The 16,787-nt window shown below is 45.0% G+C and overlaps 1 protein-coding gene across 7 annotated transcripts in view; it reads right to left on the bottom strand.

Moving 5' to 3' along the window:
* The window catches only part of LOC135188352 (RNA-binding protein 12-like), a 55,492-nt gene that overhangs the window by 25,630 nt on the left and 13,075 nt on the right, over nt 1-16,787 (bottom strand). For all 7 annotated transcript variants that reach the window (XM_064167742.1, XM_064167746.1, XM_064167741.1 and 4 more), the window contains 6 exons: nt 7,034-7,165; nt 6,404-6,583; nt 5,669-5,743; nt 4,799-4,870; nt 3,935-4,018; nt 3,436-3,525 (listed from right to left, as the gene is read on the bottom strand). In XM_064167742.1, coding sequence (XP_064023812.1) covers nt 3,436-3,525; nt 3,935-4,018; nt 4,799-4,870; nt 5,669-5,743; nt 6,404-6,583; nt 7,034-7,165 — 633 coding nt within the window. The remainder of the gene's footprint in view (nt 1-3,435; nt 3,526-3,934; nt 4,019-4,798; nt 4,871-5,668; nt 5,744-6,403; nt 6,584-7,033; nt 7,166-16,787) is intronic.

Consider the following 16,787-nt stretch of genomic DNA (forward strand, 5'->3'; position numbering starts at 1 on the left):
CTGCTTCCCTGCCTATCCTTCCTGAAGAGCTTGTACCATCTATCCCTACATTCTAGTCGTGGGAATTATCCCACCAAGTCTCAGTAACAGCCACTCTGTCCTGGCATCCCAGCAGCACAGTGGCCCTTAATTCATCTTGTTTGTTGCCCAAGCTCTGTGCATTTGCATAGAGGCACTTCAGCTGGGCTGGCCCTGGCCTCCTCTTGTCGCGAGCCCCCTTGATTGCCTCAGATTGTCCTGGTGCAGCATCCCTGGCTTGCCTCAGGGCAGCAAGTTGAGGGCCCTCATTAGCTCCCCATCCCTCTGCCTCCAGCGAGCTGCCCCACTGTTTGTCACCAGCCAGCAGGTGACTATCAACCCCTTCCCCCTTTCAATCTAGTTTAAAGCCCTATCAATGAGCCCTGCCAATTCCTGCCCCAGGATCCTCTTCCCCCTCTGGGACAAGTGTATCCCATTGGTTGTTTGCAGCTCTGGTGCCCCGTGAACAGAGCCGTGGCTGGTGACACCACCAAACCCCTGTTAATGACACCAGCTCTGGAGCCATGAATTGAGCTGTTGGCTCTTCCTACATGTTCTCTCATCCATTGCTGATGTTAGAGGGAGAGAGGAAAACACAACTTGAGCTCCTGATCCCTTTAGCAGCTGCCCTAAGGTCCTGAAGTATCTTTTAATTGATCGTGAGCCTCTCATTGTTGCATCGTCACTACCCACTTGAAAGACCAGAAGTGGGCAGTAGTTTGAAGGACTCAGGAGGCTGGGAATTTTACCTACAGTCTCTCTTACCTGGGCACCAGAGAGGCAGCAGACCTCTCTCTGAAGTGGATTCGGTCTGCCTATCAGGCCCTCTGCTCCCTTCAGTGGGGAGTCTCCAATAACAATGACCCTTGGAGGTTTCTTTTCAGGATTGGTTTTGATGGCTGGCCTGAGGCAACCTGTCTTTGGTGCAGTTTCTGGGCTTTTTGAGTCCTCACCCTTGCTGACAACCTGTTCCTCCTGCAGAGCCTCATACCTATTCTGCAAGTGCACTGTGGGCAGTGTGCTTCTTAAAGTAGCTCGCTTGCTCCATTTGCATTTGTTCCATTGGGCGGAGACCTGTTCCCACTGACCCTGCTCATGGGAGATACTACATGGAAGCTGAGAGACTTGCTGGTGGGAGTCTCCAGAGGAGACTTCATCCTTTCACTCCAGCGTGTCAAGCGGAACACACAGCTTGGTGTCATCCACAAACTTGCTGAGGGTGCCTTAATCTCACTGTCCATGTCACCAACCTCCATCTGTACATTGAGTCGCTGACTGCAACTCTGAGTGCAGCCCTATCCAGCCAATCCCTTATGCAGCCAGTGCTCCTCGAGCCCATGCTTACCTGGCCAGGATGTCATGGGGGCAGTGTCAAAAGCTTTACACAAGTCCAAGTGGAAGCCATCAGTTGCTCTTCCTGTGTCCACTGATGCTGTAACTCCATTGTAGAAAGCCACCAAGTTTGTCAGACAGCATTTGCCCTTGGTGAAGCCATGTTGGTGACCACCAATAACCTCTCTGGTTATGCCCTGCACATCAGCCAGATGGTCTAGCAGCAGCCCCAAGCCTGGGGACTCTGATGACATGGGAGATCAGTGGCCCCAGCCTCTCCAATGTTTCCACATTCAATCCCAGCTACGAGCACATTGAGGAACAACTTCTACAAATTGACATCTCCGGCACCCCTGGACAGCATCATCCATTAGAAAGAAATCCTTAACCAGCACTGCCAAGCCCTGGAACAGGCTGCCTAGAGAAGTAGTGGAGTCACCACCCCCAAAGGCATTTAGAAGACATGCAGAGGTGGAGCTTACAGACCTCTTTTGTGGTGGCTTGGAAATGCTGCTCTAAGGGTTGGCACTGGCAATCTTCAAGGCCTTTTCCAGCCTAGATGGTTCTGATCCTCTGCTTAGTACAAAACCAGTGCTACCCTTTTGCAGTTTGGAAGCCTAATGGATTATTTGCACACGCACTGAGAATTTGGCTGAAAGAAACTAGCAGGAAAAATCTACCCTTTTTAAGCAGCAGCTCTCTCCACAGAGATCTCGAAAAGCACAGGAGCCCTCTAGAAAAAAAAAAAGTCCAAAACACACAAAAAGAGAAAAAAAGGCAAAGAAAACAAAAATCAAAAGAAAGAAAACCAAACCACCAAAAAAACACAAACACCACCACAAATCTTGAACCTGCTCTTGGGCAGAAGGGTTGTAACTAGATGATGTTCACTGTTCCTTCCAAGCTGAACTATGCACCTGTGAATCTATAGAAGAGCTACCCACCAGAAGGTGTGAAGCACACCACCTCAAGGCAGCTTTTACAAATTATAAGAGGCATTTCTTTACCATCTCTTTTCCACATCTTCCTGCTCACTTTTGGACCAGGAGGATTTCTTTCTAATCTAAGACTGTTGATTCCCCAACAACAAAAGCTCATGAACACCATACAGGACATTGCCATGGATCAACAAGCCCCACCCATGTGAACATTTATCTGCAAGTTAATTAGCTCAGGAACTCTTTGGCCATGCCATGCTACACAAATAAAAGCATCGGCATGCACAGTTTTCACTAAACCTTTCAGCTCAAGCTTCCAGAAGGGTGTTCCTGCACAGATATGATGAGGCAGGAAAATTCTGCAAATGGGAAGTGTTTATGAATTGGATGAGAGACCACACCACGGATGAATTTAAATGTCTTTACATTAGCAACACTTTGCTTAGAAATTAACAAAATCATTTGCTAATAATTTTATTTGGTGGAAACAATTTAATTGTTTTGCTGCCATCCCCATTACACTGGAAGTAGGGAGAATTAGTTGTCACTTACAAAATATTGCACAGGTCTACAAATGGAGCTCTGACCTGGAACCAAATTTCTAGTTGGAACAGACTGAGAAAGAACTGGAGCAAGCTTGTCAAGCTCCTGAACAGGTGAGTCTGGCAGATACATGAAGATTCTCTCTCTGTCAGTATCCTATGGCACTTAAACCTGTCCAACACGTATGAGCCTCTCTGTTAAGTTAGAAACAGCGCTAGAAAGGCATAATTAAAAAACCACCACCAAAACAAAAATGCTCAAATAAAAAGACAGGAAAAACCAAAACCACAAAACAACAACAGCAACACTCAAACAAAGGCTCACTCTGAAATCCTGGCCAGAACACTGGGAAAAAAAAAATCCATTTATTCTTCTGAGTCTTGACTGGAAGTGCATCACTTCTGCATTCCCAGCTTCTCAATCTGACTACTCACTGTGTTCTAGCACAGACTTTATACTTTGAAGCCATATAATCACTTATCTGCCACAGTACTGTTGTAGGAAGGCAAACTAAAAATGTAAATGCAATTAGACAAGCTGATCACTCCTGGTTACCATCAACAGTCTGGATTATGACAACAAAGAGAGTTTCTGAAGCCTGTACCTTGATGGGCTTATTAAAATCTCCACCACAGAATGTCTGCAAGGGAACACTGAACTTCCTCCAGCATGGATTTAAGTTGTTCTTAATCACCTTGAAAACAATTACAGCATAACATCACATGAGGGATGTGGTATGCAAAGGACTAAGCAGCACAACATGACAGCTCTAAGAGCAGCCTCATACAGCTCAGTCCCGACATGCACAGACAGACAAGCAAAAGCTCTGTAAGAAATAAAACCTTGAAGCTCAGAGTAGGAGCCAAGCCAAGCTAACAGCACAACAGGAGATTCTTGCCACTCTTCCCACTTGGTGCACAGACTCTGACTGAGCCAGCTCACTCCAGTCCCCAGGCAGGAAACAAACACTCTGTGACATGCCAGTGAGCAGAATGTCTTTTTTAGGGTACAGGACAACTTTCATTGCACAACTGGTGCAAAGCACAACCAGAAGCGGGATTCAAGAGTAACCTGAAGGAAAAGAATCAGCACAGCTGCAATACCTCTGACCTGTACACCAGTTGCCACATTCCAGCATCACTCTGCTTGTAAAACTCAAAAAATGGATCAGATTTGCCCAAGAAATCCTGCAAACAAAAACCCGTCAGATGTAATCAGCATTGTACCCTGGTGAGAGAAGAGCTGGCTAAGCAGCATGCACAAAGCACAAAGTCAATCAAGCTACACATTTGCTTCCCTTTCTTTCACTTTACTTTTCTCTTTTAAGCACCACACTAAGTCATGAGAAGTTATTAACTCACAGAATCACAGAAACACTTGGTTGGCAGAGTCCTCCAAGCTCATCTAGTCCAACCCTCGAACCAGCACTAAGCCACACCCCTAAGCACCCAGTCAGGTCCACAGGCTGCTGGAAAACCCCCAGGGACATTTTGGTTTTGAATGTTTATTGAACAGTTACAGGGTTTGTACAAATCCACATTTACAGGAGGGGGTCTGTACATTTTGCTAAATAGAGAGGACACCAAATTCTCTGAGTGATCTTTGGCTTAAAATAGCATTGAGGCAGCCTATAAATTTCCCTGTTCTTCCTTAATGACATTAGAGAAATCTCATCCACAGCTACCACATTCATTGGAGATAATCACGTAACTTAACTGTATTAACATCGAGAATATTCTACACTTAAACCATCCCCAAAACCTACACCCAAATGTTGAGTTCCTAGCTCGACACTGTACTTACCAACATGAAATGACATCCTCAGGTTATTTCATTGTAGTAACAAACCCAAGTCTTTCTCCATGCACAGATTAGCTTAACTTAGCTGCACATCTCCAAATACACATCCCAGGCCAACAGGCACAATCACAGAAGCACACAAGTTTGGTTTTTTTTTAAATCAGTACCTTTTTGTCCAAGTTTTGGGCTTCAATTTCCAAGTACACAACCCTACTGTCTTTAATCTCCTCTGCTGAAATCTGTGCCACAGCAATTTAGGGAAAAAAGACAAATACATAGATAAGTAAGATACCACACAGAGATTCACTCATCCTTTTCATAGATTCAGAATGGTTGGAAAGGACCTTAAAGGTCACCTCGTTCCAACCTCCTCAAGGCCTCATCCAGCCTGGCCTTCAACACTCCAGGCAGGGGGCAGCCACAGCCTCTCTGAGCAACTTGTGCCAGTGCCCCCACATCCTCACTTTCAAGAATCTCTTCCTCATCTCCACTCTCAAACTCCTCTCTCTCAGCTCAAAGCCATTGTCCCTTGTCTTGGCACTCTCAGCCCTTGTCCAGAGTCCCTCCCCAGCATTCCTGGAGCCCCTTCAGGTACTAGCAGGCTGCTCTAAGGTCTCCCTGGAGTCTTTTCATCTCCAGGCTCAACAGCCGCAACTCTCTCAGCCTGTTCCCATAGCAGAAGTTCTCCAGCCCTCTGATCATCTTGATGGCCTCTTCTGGACCAGCTCCAGCAGTTCCACATTCCTCTTATACTGGGGACACCAAAACCAAATGCAGTGCTCCAGATGGGGTCTCACCAGAGCAGAGTGGGGTAATCACCTCCCTTGTCCTGCTACTTGCACTTCTTTTGAGGCATGATGCATGCACTTCTTTGTCCATTCAGCTACTACAGATTGCCTACTTGCTCCTACTAAAACTGCATCTGCAAACACCTTCCTCCTGTACACACATTGTATTTTGAAATATAGTGCAGACAACCAAACAGTACATGAAAAAAAACGATGGAAGCACTTTTCACACACAAACCCCTTACTTACCATAATGGTGCCCTTTCCTGCTGGTTTTCCCTGCTTCAGCTCCAGCGCTCGGGTGAAGACAGAGCTGGATACAACCTAATGTTGTAAGACAGATATTACAAATATCGAATTAGACAAAGGCAAAAAGAATTAGTCTTCAGAGGCAAAGCTTTCAAAGTCTCTTAAAACATCTAAAGGGATTAAAACACACTTCCAACAGCAGCTGCCATCAGAGCTTGTGCTCCTGAATGGCTGAACATCCTGAACTACCTAAAACACAGTGCCCACTGACACGTCTTCATACTTAACTTTAGCCACTCACATTTGCTACTCCTGACACACAAGAGGCATTTTCTTTAAAAGTAACCAAAATGCTATTAAAAATCCTATTTACTCAATAACATGAAGCCCACTTTTCCTCTCCTCCCTAGCTATACAGGCCCCTCTTCAGGAAGTGAAGTTACTGCTCAATGACAACTTTGTGCAAAGGACACTCTAAGCACCGTGCCTGCCTTTCATGCTACAAGTGCCTCCCATAAGTGAAATAATTAACTGCAAACCACACATGTTTGTACCATTGACTTTGTGATCAACATAACAATTCTTCTAATGATGCTCAAGATTAATCTGTTCAATAGGGTCTTTTCAACTTGGAATGTCAAAGCCTTTGATAAAACAATCTTTCCTCACTTTTTTCCTTACAAACCAAATGCTCACTGCTGCTTTCTAGATCATTTTGCACATCTCTACACATACCTGCCCCAGTGTGCACTCAATCCCTCCGAGGTAGTCATCATCATTTAAATCAAAGGACTTGTTATCAATGTCATATATGGCGAATTTCAGCTTCTGCACCTTCTCAAAGTAGTAGTCCACAACCAGTTTCTTGCAGAACTCAGGGTTCAGGCAGTTCTTGATCCTCTCAGTGCGATCCAGCTGCACACACAGAAGCAGAGCTTTGGATGGTAAGAAGAGTGCCTTCACCCACACAGCTTTTAAGCTGCACCCTGGGCCTTTGCACTCGCTGAAGTAGGGTACCACTCACGCGATGGGCTGAGCTTCAAGCTCAGCGACAAACCAGGACACTGTCACCACACTGACCAATGACTGCCGAGAAAAGGAAACTGCAACAGGTAGGCAACATTCTTGTGCTAGAAAACTCTGAAATTGGAGGAACGCTGCAGTATGGACTGCGTGCTTTGGGGGAAAAGAAAAAGGACAGGCTACATTGTAACCTCCTAATGTAGCTCCAGACAAGCATACAAGCAATTAGTAAAACCAACGACCATGAAACTCTCTGAGAATTTGGACGCGGGCATCAGGGACTGCTCACCGACGAGCCACCAGGAGGGAAACACAAGAGACCAGTTTTGTCTGCGTCCTTACCTCGGCCCACTGCCCACCGCTCACTTCCTGCAGCAGGACGCAGAGAGGATCCGACCTGGAGCAAAGGTCCCGTTCGAGGAGGCTCCGGCAGGACACCGACAGCTCCACGCGGGTCACGCAGCCGGCGGCCATCTGCGGGCAGAGCAGGAGTCAGAGTCAGAGCGCAGCGGTTAGAGAGCAGAGGCCGCATGCACGCCCGCCCCTCCCTTCGGCTGGCGACGGCAACTCCGCGCGGGGCGGGGCCGGGCAGCTCCCGGTGCCACCGCCCGGGGTCTTCTCGGGCTCCTCCGGCCCCGCCCCCCGCCGCACGCCCCGGCAGCAGGGAGGGCCGCGGTCCCCTGGCCCAGCCCCGCCTTTACTGCTGTGGATGTGTCGGGCCCCGCCGCAGACCCGGCAGGCGAATGGCGCAGAGAGGGCTCTTTCCGCCCGGCTCAGCCCGAGGAACGGATTCTGCAACAGGCCCTGCAGACTTCGCTGAGGCGGACAGCGGATGACAACACAGCCCCTGTCGCTCAGCGCTGCCTGCACAGACACTCCCACAGCCTGCACCGTACGGGGCAAGAGAGCCGTGTCCGGGCGGCGGCACAGTGGAAGAGCCGTGAAGGGTCCCACCCTGCAAGAGCTGCCTGCGACACGGGCATGCTCCACCCTATAGGGTCCGTTTCTTGGCGGTGATGCCTTCCAAAAGGCGGGAACGATCGCCTAACGAGGCGGTAACCGAGTTTCACGGCACCTCGAACCGCAGACACTTTCGGGCAACAACAACCTATAATCCTCAAAACTGAATGCAGAAGATAAGCCTTCAGGCATCAAAACATTCGAGAGGTTAGACATCTGAGGAGATCAAACTAGCACTTCAAATGCGTTTCAGAGAGAAGCTCCTTCACAGTTCAGAAACTAAAGAAGTAATTGCTTGCTTTTTCTAGTACCCGAGAGTCTACATGACTTTCTTGTGCTTGCAGACATTAAATATTCATCACAATTAAGAGATGAGCTTTTATTAGACAATGTTTAATCCCCTGACCTGCCAGAGTGTAGCATGCCCTGGACCCTGTCGTCCTCGACGCCACTCAGCACGCTATGGCAAGGCACAGATGCTCTAGTGACAGGATCAGAGCTCTCAAAGAGCATAATCGTTCAGCTTCCCACTAAGGCTCTCATCATCTGCTTTAACATCAGCATTTTCAAAGACGCTAACTTGAAGTAGTCTGGTCAACTGTTCAAATTACTAGAGACATTGCCCTTCAATTGTCTTCAACACCAAATACAATTTACAAAGAAACCTCTGTTTTTAATAACATTTCTCCTAAAATCCACACACTACAGGATTTTCTTCACCTAGTGGTACCACTCCTCCAGCCCAGCTCAGCTCTCCTGTCTGTGGGTCTGCAGTTCCACAGATGACACGTGCACTAGCTCTTGGGCAAAATTCAAGACCAGCAGGGGCTCCCACCGCAGTATTTCTCCTCTACTTTCCTCTACCGTGAAAAAGACCTCAATACCACAAAACGACACAACCAGAAGCCTCCTTTCCTCCCCACAGAGCACAAAAGATCTAAACTAAATTTAACCTCAAAGAAACAACTCCCCATAAGGTTTACCATTCCCAAACAGCAGCAATCCCTTTGCAAGAGCAAACCACAAACACAGGTCTCAAGCAGCTTGCAGCACAAGTCTGCGCACGTGTATTCCATGTTACAAAGACATCGATAAGGGAAAGTTTAAAGTTTGAGAAGGGAACTGCTAAGCTTCACAGTGAACTGAAGCAAGTCCTCAGATCCAACCACCTCCTCTCTGCTGTCTTGATCACTTCTCTGAAGCAGCAGCACTGAAATTAGGAAAACACTGCCGTCTCAAGGATTTATTTTTCAATACACTAACACCTAGAAGGCTGTCCCATCCTACTGGTTTGGATTTAAAAATAGCATAGCTTTCTCTTGAAACACAGCCTAGATGTTCTGCTGGGCCCCTAGGAAGTTACAAACCACAAGGGATCATCCCTTCCTGCTCCATCCAAATATTGCAAGGCACCAGCTGACGCAGGTGACAATCAGAGCACAACAGAATCACACCAGCTGGCTGACGCAGCTGCGCAGGAACCATCCTTCTAACAGACCACCTTTCCAACTAGAAAGCTGGTTTAACAGCTACAGATAGAAGCATTATGGAGCTAACAGATTCAGATAGAAAACTCCTGCTGTGTCTGAACACATCAAACTAACTGTTGATCCTGCTGCCTACAGACACCCTTGAAGAGCCCACACCAAGTTTTTTTGCTTCATAGATTTCCAATACACTGCAGAGTCTTCTGCAGCTTCATTTAATTCCTTGAATAACAGCAGTGAAAAATCCTGGTCTTATACTAGTCTCAGTACCTTAGCAGCAAGATCCTGTTAAGATACAGCATCCACTTCTGTGATGCCTGAAGATACGCTTAGCCTCTGGGCAAGCAGCTTCACCCAGTTAGCCTGCTTGCAGTTAGTGGGAGAAGCACAAATCTCTTGAAATTTGCCTGCATCTGAAACACTTGAAGAGATCAAAAGCTTAAACATTGTCCTCTCTTCCCTAAAGCAAGAAATCTGAAATACACTTTCATTCTTCATAGTAAACTGTATGTTACTGTAGGAACTGCATCTCTTTCCCTACAAAAATCCTGAACTGTTCATGTGAAATATGTCACTTCACTTTCAACCACACCTCTCCCCACAAAGGGATCATCCTGAAAGCTTCAAAACTGCCAGCAATCAACTCTTGTGCTGGGAACCACCCCATGCCTAATGCAACCTCACATCCTGAAATGCTTCTTTCTCTTCAGCTTCCGTGTGCTGAAGTTCCATACAACCCTGCAACATCCTGGTGCTACTCCAGCACTTTGGAAAGTGCCTGGTTAGCGAGTGCCAGCTGACTCAAGAGCTGTGCTGCACCAGCACTCGGGTACAGGCAGCACTGAGCAGCTCTGCATCACCACTCGCCAGCACTGTGCCACATATGTGGAGAGGGTCTCACAGTTACTGCAGCCCAACAGTGCACAAACACTCTGATTCCAGGCCAAGTACACAGTCTGGAGTAATTAAACTGAAAGAACTTGTGGACTTACTATTTTTATTAATAGCCTTCCCTTTTTTCCTTGGCATGCATTCAAAGAACTCCAATCTCATTCACCTTGCAGATTAGTGTCAGCATTTCAAAAACAAATGTAATATTGTTACATCAAGATTTCACAGAGCATATTTATATCTATTTGTACCCACAGATTTAGCTTTTAGAATTACAAGAATTAATCTTTACTACATTTACATTTCTTGCAAAACTCAAATCTCTTTTCCAACGGTTCGAAAAATGCAAAGATGTTTCCTCTCACAACCACTCTTGCTAACTAACAGTCATGTCTATTATCTGAAACTTCTGGTTTACAGAAGACAATGGATATTTCCAAAGCAAAACCAGTAGCTAAAGCAAACGACTTTCCATAAAGCTCTTAGAACACATTCCATTTATAAAGGATTTATTAAGGACTGATTCTCAAGGGCTTGCAATGACAACAATTAAACAGTGTATCCTATTTACTCACCACTGGCAGATTACGGTACAGCATGTCCTGGAAGTCACGAAAGTATTCTAGCAGCCAAAATGCAGTTTGTCAAGTGAAAAATAACTCCAAATGCAGTCATAAACTCAAGCTCTATTTAAAATACCTTGAACAGAGCCACTGAGTGCATCCCAGCATAAAGAATTCAGAAAAAAAGGTAACAGACCATAAAAATCACAAGTGATGTTATGTAATTCCCCACAATCAACAATTAACGTTACCAACTGAGAGGTATCATCTGTGAAGTTTCATCCTGAGCTGAACTTTGCATGTTCTTTCCTCTAAGGGAGAGATTCCAACAGTCAGCTTCAGATTCATCAGACACCTGTATTTTTTGCCTTTCACTAGAACTGCACAACAGGACACTACATTTTGAGAAAAAAAAGACATCACCTGTGTGATCTCTACAAACTGTAGAGCAAAACACTTTCCACAGAAGTCTGTATGACCCTGAGCACATACTTCAGGGTAAGTGCTCTTTTTCACTGCTCAACTAGACATCATTCCTAGGGCACACCAGTCAACCACAGAATAGCTCTAGACTCTACACACTTTAAGAAGTGTTCAAACAACCAGGCTGAGGTGCAGCTTGAAAAGTCAGCGTTGTTTTCACTATGCATACTGCCTCTTCCCTGTGAAGACCATCAGCTCCAACAGTTATGTAATACACATGGAAGAAAAATACAATCTTTGCAACAAAGATATTCCACGCTGGACTGAAGCACACCAGTAAGGAAGCTGGTCCTAAACAGAGTCCAAAAAATGCAACATTCTAGGAAAATCACATAGGAGATCCATGTTACACATTCAGAAGAGTAAGGAACTGCTTGCTACCTTAAGTTTATATAAAACAGAAGAATCTGCTTCCTTTCCTACAGAAAAGAACATTCTCCATGTAACCGACACCAACTCTACAGACAAGTGCAGGATTTATGTGCCACCATTCTCCTAGTAATTCTGCTTAAGCAAAGCTTAAAAGCAAATAAAATCAGAGAACGCACTGGATTGGAAGGGGCCTCTAGGGGTCACCCAGTCCAGCCCCACTGTTCTTGAAGCAAGAGTGAAAAGATTAACTGTCCCAATTTGGAGCTCAAGAGGGCCTCAGGTTCCCCCAAATGCCATATAATGGCACCTGAAGCATTAACAAACTCCTCTACACCTATCACTCTTCAGTAGAATGCCAACACTTAGGTAGTATCTAAAGTATCGAAAGCCTTGGAGTTCTGACCATTAGATGGAAGCTGGGAACTCAAGTTACAGATTGCCCATTCTCCAGACAGCAGAGCACCACCTGCACAGCACGAGTGCAGCTCAGCAATGGCAAGAGGCAGCAGCCAGGACAAAGCATCAGGCAGTCTGGACATGTTCACAGTTTGTTCATGGCAGCTCCTTCACCAACAGGGCTTTTCTGTGCACCAATACAGTAGCAGAGGGATTTGAACATCACAAAAAAACAGTGTCTGTTTTCATACTGTACATGTAGGTGACTTTGGACTGTGGGCTGCTCAAAAACACCCAACTGGCTTCCACTGCTTTTTCAAGGCTAAGAGAAAGTTTCCATCTCACACCACCACACTGTGGCTGACACAGAACTCAATTAGAGGAATTGTTCTCCCATTTCCAATTAAGAGAACAAGATGATGACACAAGTGTTGCATTCAGCCAAGTCACTGCACAGAAAATAGCTGGTATTTCATAAAGATGCAGCATTATCCACAGACTCTTATCAGGACTTACATTACAGTGACTTAGTACTGCTTTTGTCCAAACCAAAACATTTTTTATTTCATAAAACTTGTCTTGTTTCTGCTGGAAGTTATTCTTACAGGTACAACTAAGAATGAATTCTAGCGTAAAAAGCGTCTCAAGCCATCCAGCACAAGCAAAAATTGTTTGCACTCTCCTTTCTGCTCCTGGAGTGATCAAAGTAGCCAAGTATCTTCTCTTTCAAAGGAAGACATATTGCCTGTGTTGCAAGGAAGAAATGCCACTTGGGTCATCATCTCAACAACAGTAAGGTGTCAGTCATACAAAAGATGAGCATCCACATGGTAAAAAGGCCCTCCAAAAATCCAAAATGTTTATGCTGCACATCATAGTGTTCTGCTTGTGATCTTTTAGACATACTTAAACAGATCTTCTTTGAGAGACATATCCGGTTTACTCAAAATGCTTTTATGTACACATACAGGTTATCTCTGACTTAAGTCACAACAGATGTGACTATCAAAACCAATCCTAATTTACAGTCTAAGAACCTGTAGCACTGTAGAGGACTCGGGTTTAACTGCTGAACAGCACCCCCACTTAATGATAAAATGTATGAGCTGTAATCAGTCTAACTACTGCATTTAATTTCCAGATTAGTTTAAAATTTAACTACCCTTTTGTTTTATCCTACTCTTTTCCACACAATCTTGGTGCTGACACTTCTGAACCACAAACACTCATTAGATTAGGGCATCACTTGGTTGTTTTCACCAAAAGCTGGAGTGAGTTTGGCCTCAAACCTTCAGCCCAAACTCCAACACCACTTCACTGATGTACCTGAGGATTAAGACATTCTGCTGCTGGTTTATTGGTTACTCTGAGACAAATTAGCTCTGTACCACCACCCTGCACACACACTTACCTCACCACCTAAAAGCTTTCAAGTCCAGAGATGAAAAGAGCAACAACTGCCATTGAAAAAAACCCTCATGCTTATCCATTGGAGAATGGATCAGGTACACATGAGACTGGCTCTGCAGCAGTGCTGGAATGTAGTGAGGGAATCCTAGGAAGTGTATCAGCAATATTTAATAACTTCCCCTACGCTCCTTAAAGAGGGGGGTTTCTGCTACACTCAAAGAGTTTCCAGTTTTCCTTTAATTAGCCTCTGCTGTTACAGCTGTTTGCATCAGTATTCTTCAAGAACACAGTATTCATAAGCACTGTCATTTTATTATAAACAGTTGGATAATAATTAAAATGGCACTGGCAGCTGTAATTTTCACTTTTGATTTGAATTACTTGTTCAAAGAGACAAGGACTTACTCCATTCCATACCCATCTTCCTGTCAAAACAAATACTGCTGAAAAATTTCCTGCAGAGTTTATATTATAAAGCACATTCTGGCAAATGTCACTAGAGCAAGAAGGTCACTGCCTCATGCCACACAGCAGCATGAAATCTTAGTGACAGCAGTCCCATAAATTTTACCATGAAAGTCACAGGATCAAAATTACCCATAAGGAATTCTTAAATTAGTTTAGGTTCTCATTATATCCCTGTGTTCCTCCCCAAAGCTGCCTTCATTGCTGAAGCAACTAGAAAGCATTTCTAAGCTTTCTACTGTCACAGACCAATGCTGCATCTACACAGCCACATTTCAGAGCAAATGGCTGAAATGACACTAAATGTTAGAAACTATGAAGTAACTGGCTGGAAGTTCCACCTCCTTTAGGAGGTCAGAAACCAGAGTGGTACCCTCCTACTGATTCTTTGACTAACAACAGTGTAACTACAAGTATCTCAAAAACTCATCCACCTTCCTGCAGCAGTAACAAGTTCAAAAAGCCAGACTCTGCCAATCAAGAGAACTTTAGGCAGGACCAGTCCTTGTTTTCCTTGTCCTCAATTGTCAGTTTTATACTTCACAGGGAAACTGCACTCCCTCAATCACGTACTGGAAAGGCAGCCCCTACTCTGTCCCTCAAAGTTATCCTGGCTGTGATCTATTATCAACTGAATGGTCTAGTTCACCAGTAACTCATGAAAAAGGCCTCCCAGAAGCTTGAGAGCAGCACTGACTCTGGAACAAGAGTAGGAGAGTTTAAAAGTTTATTTTGGGGAAATTGAACACAGAATCACAGAATGTCAGAGGCTTGAAGAGATCTCCAGACATCAAGTCCAACCCTCCTGCAAAGCAAGACCACTTAGGGCAGGTCACACAGGAACACATCCAGGCAGGTTTGGAATCTCTCCAGAGGAAGAGACTCCACAACCTCTCTGGGCAGTCTGCTCCAGGCCTCCAGCACCCTCACACCAAAGAAATTTCTCCTCATGCTGAGATGGAATTTCCTGTGACTAAGTTTACATCCTCTGCCCCTTGTCCTATTACTGAGTATCACTGCAAAGAGCCTGGCTCCAGCTCAGCCTTCTCTCTTCCAGACTAAACAGCTCCAGGTCTCTCAATATATTGAAAGAAAACCTATTCACTACTTTTGAAAGATTACTTTCATGTAAAAGCACTGGAACTTGAGGCTGTAGACAGGAGAGCATAAAAGAAATAAACAGCCACAAAGAAGCAAGCTCTGATTCTGCAGAAGCAATAAAGGAACTCAGGTCAAAACACATCTGACTGCCTCTCTCCCAAGCTGCCACACTGGGAATACACACAGAAAACCAAACAGTAGCAAATGAAGCCATACAAAAGTGAGTGCCAGCATATGAAGGCTCAACCAACCAACACCCAGAATCAGTCAAGAGCTACAGAAAACTAGCAGTTTTAGAGTTGCTTTTCTTACATATGGTATTTATACCCATGAGTGAAAAGCATCTAGGTCTGGAAGATGAGAAGCATTCCATGCATGAACAACTGAACTGGGATTTCACAGTGACAAAGCTCAAGAACATTCCTGGCAAAGTCATCTGTACAGAAGCAGCAGCTCCAGCGGATCTATCTGATCAAAGAAAGAGAAGGAGCAGTGACCTTCAGTATGCAGCCACAAAACTTCCTGGGAATGCAAACCACCAACCAACAGATTATCGTGCTATAGGAAAGCCAAGGCTGTCATACAATCAACCAGGTTGGAAGGGACCTCCAAGACCATCCAGTCCAACCTATGCCCCAGCCCTAGCCAGTCAACTAGACCATGGCACTAAGTGCCTCATCCAGTCTTTTCCTGAACACCTCCAGGGACGGTGCCTCCACCACTTCCCTGGGCAGCCCATTCCAATGGCAAATCACTCTCTCTGTGAAGAACTTCCCCCTAATATCCAACCTATACTTTCCCTGGCACAATCACGCTCCCACTGCCAAAAAACAGCTAGGAAGATAATCCCTTGAGGTTACTCTTCCTGCAGAAGCCTTTAACAGACAGTTTCAGTTCCTCTTCCACCAGGGAGAAGAGCCATTCACTCTGCACATGAACTCTAGCTCAGTCTTACGCAAACCATGGAAGAACACAGAGCCACAGAAGGAAGCATCAGCACACCTACGAAAGCACAAAGACAAGCAAACATCTTTGGTAATACTGTTTCCAGGCCCAAGGCTCTCTCTCTAAAATCCTTTTAAAAGCAACAGAATTTGGTTGGTTGTTTTTTTAAACCCATGCAGTGTCTAATGGAGAAAACTGACACAAAACTGATTTGTGTATGCCTCTAGACTCAAACTAGATGTTTCCTGATATACCCAATCGGTTTCAAAACCATTTTCTTCCAACCAACTACCTTGTCAAAGGTAGAAAACAGTCTGTATCAAACAGAAATTGCAATTCTTTGTTTCCAGGTCCAATCCATATAGTATCTGGATACTCATCCTCGAAGAATTATGTTCAGAGTGGCCCATTGTCTGAACAGAAGCTTTAAGTGGTCTGCGACATGGAGTAGTTTCAATTTTGCAGATCAGAATTCAGAGGCACATGCTGCCAAACAGCACGCTAAGGACTGGCAGCAAGTGCGGTGGAAAGCAAAAGCTTTGGAACCACCACAGCAGACTGAGAAGGCACAAAATACAGAACCCAAAATAGTTATTTACAACTAATGCACCTCTGGTGTGCTTGGGTAACTAGAAACACTTCCCCCCACACACCTTAAATCTTTAGTGCACCAAAACTCTCTCAGCAAAACAAGCTGATAACTTCAGCCAGCACAGACAACTTCTTTAAGGATAGCCTGAGCAGTTCAGCAGAACTGAGCAGCAGGTACATTCTCTTCCATGGCAACTGGCACAGAACTATAGTCTTCATTGTCACAGTGACATTTCTCTCCACTCACAACGAATCCTGAGTGTGGATATTCAGGGATAAACATTAAATGCTACAGAAGAAATGCTGCTTAGAATAAGTGTCCTTCACTTTTCTTTAAACCTACAAAGCCTCAAACCTCTACTTTCAGAACATGACACCACCAGGGTCATCAATAAAGAACTGGCTTTAATGTCATCTGTGATACTACAGAAT

Source organism: Pogoniulus pusillus, chromosome 29 (genome assembly GCF_015220805.1).
Source record: "Pogoniulus pusillus isolate bPogPus1 chromosome 29, bPogPus1.pri, whole genome shotgun sequence".
NCBI classification, from domain to species: Eukaryota; Metazoa; Chordata; class Aves; order Piciformes; family Lybiidae; genus Pogoniulus; species Pogoniulus pusillus.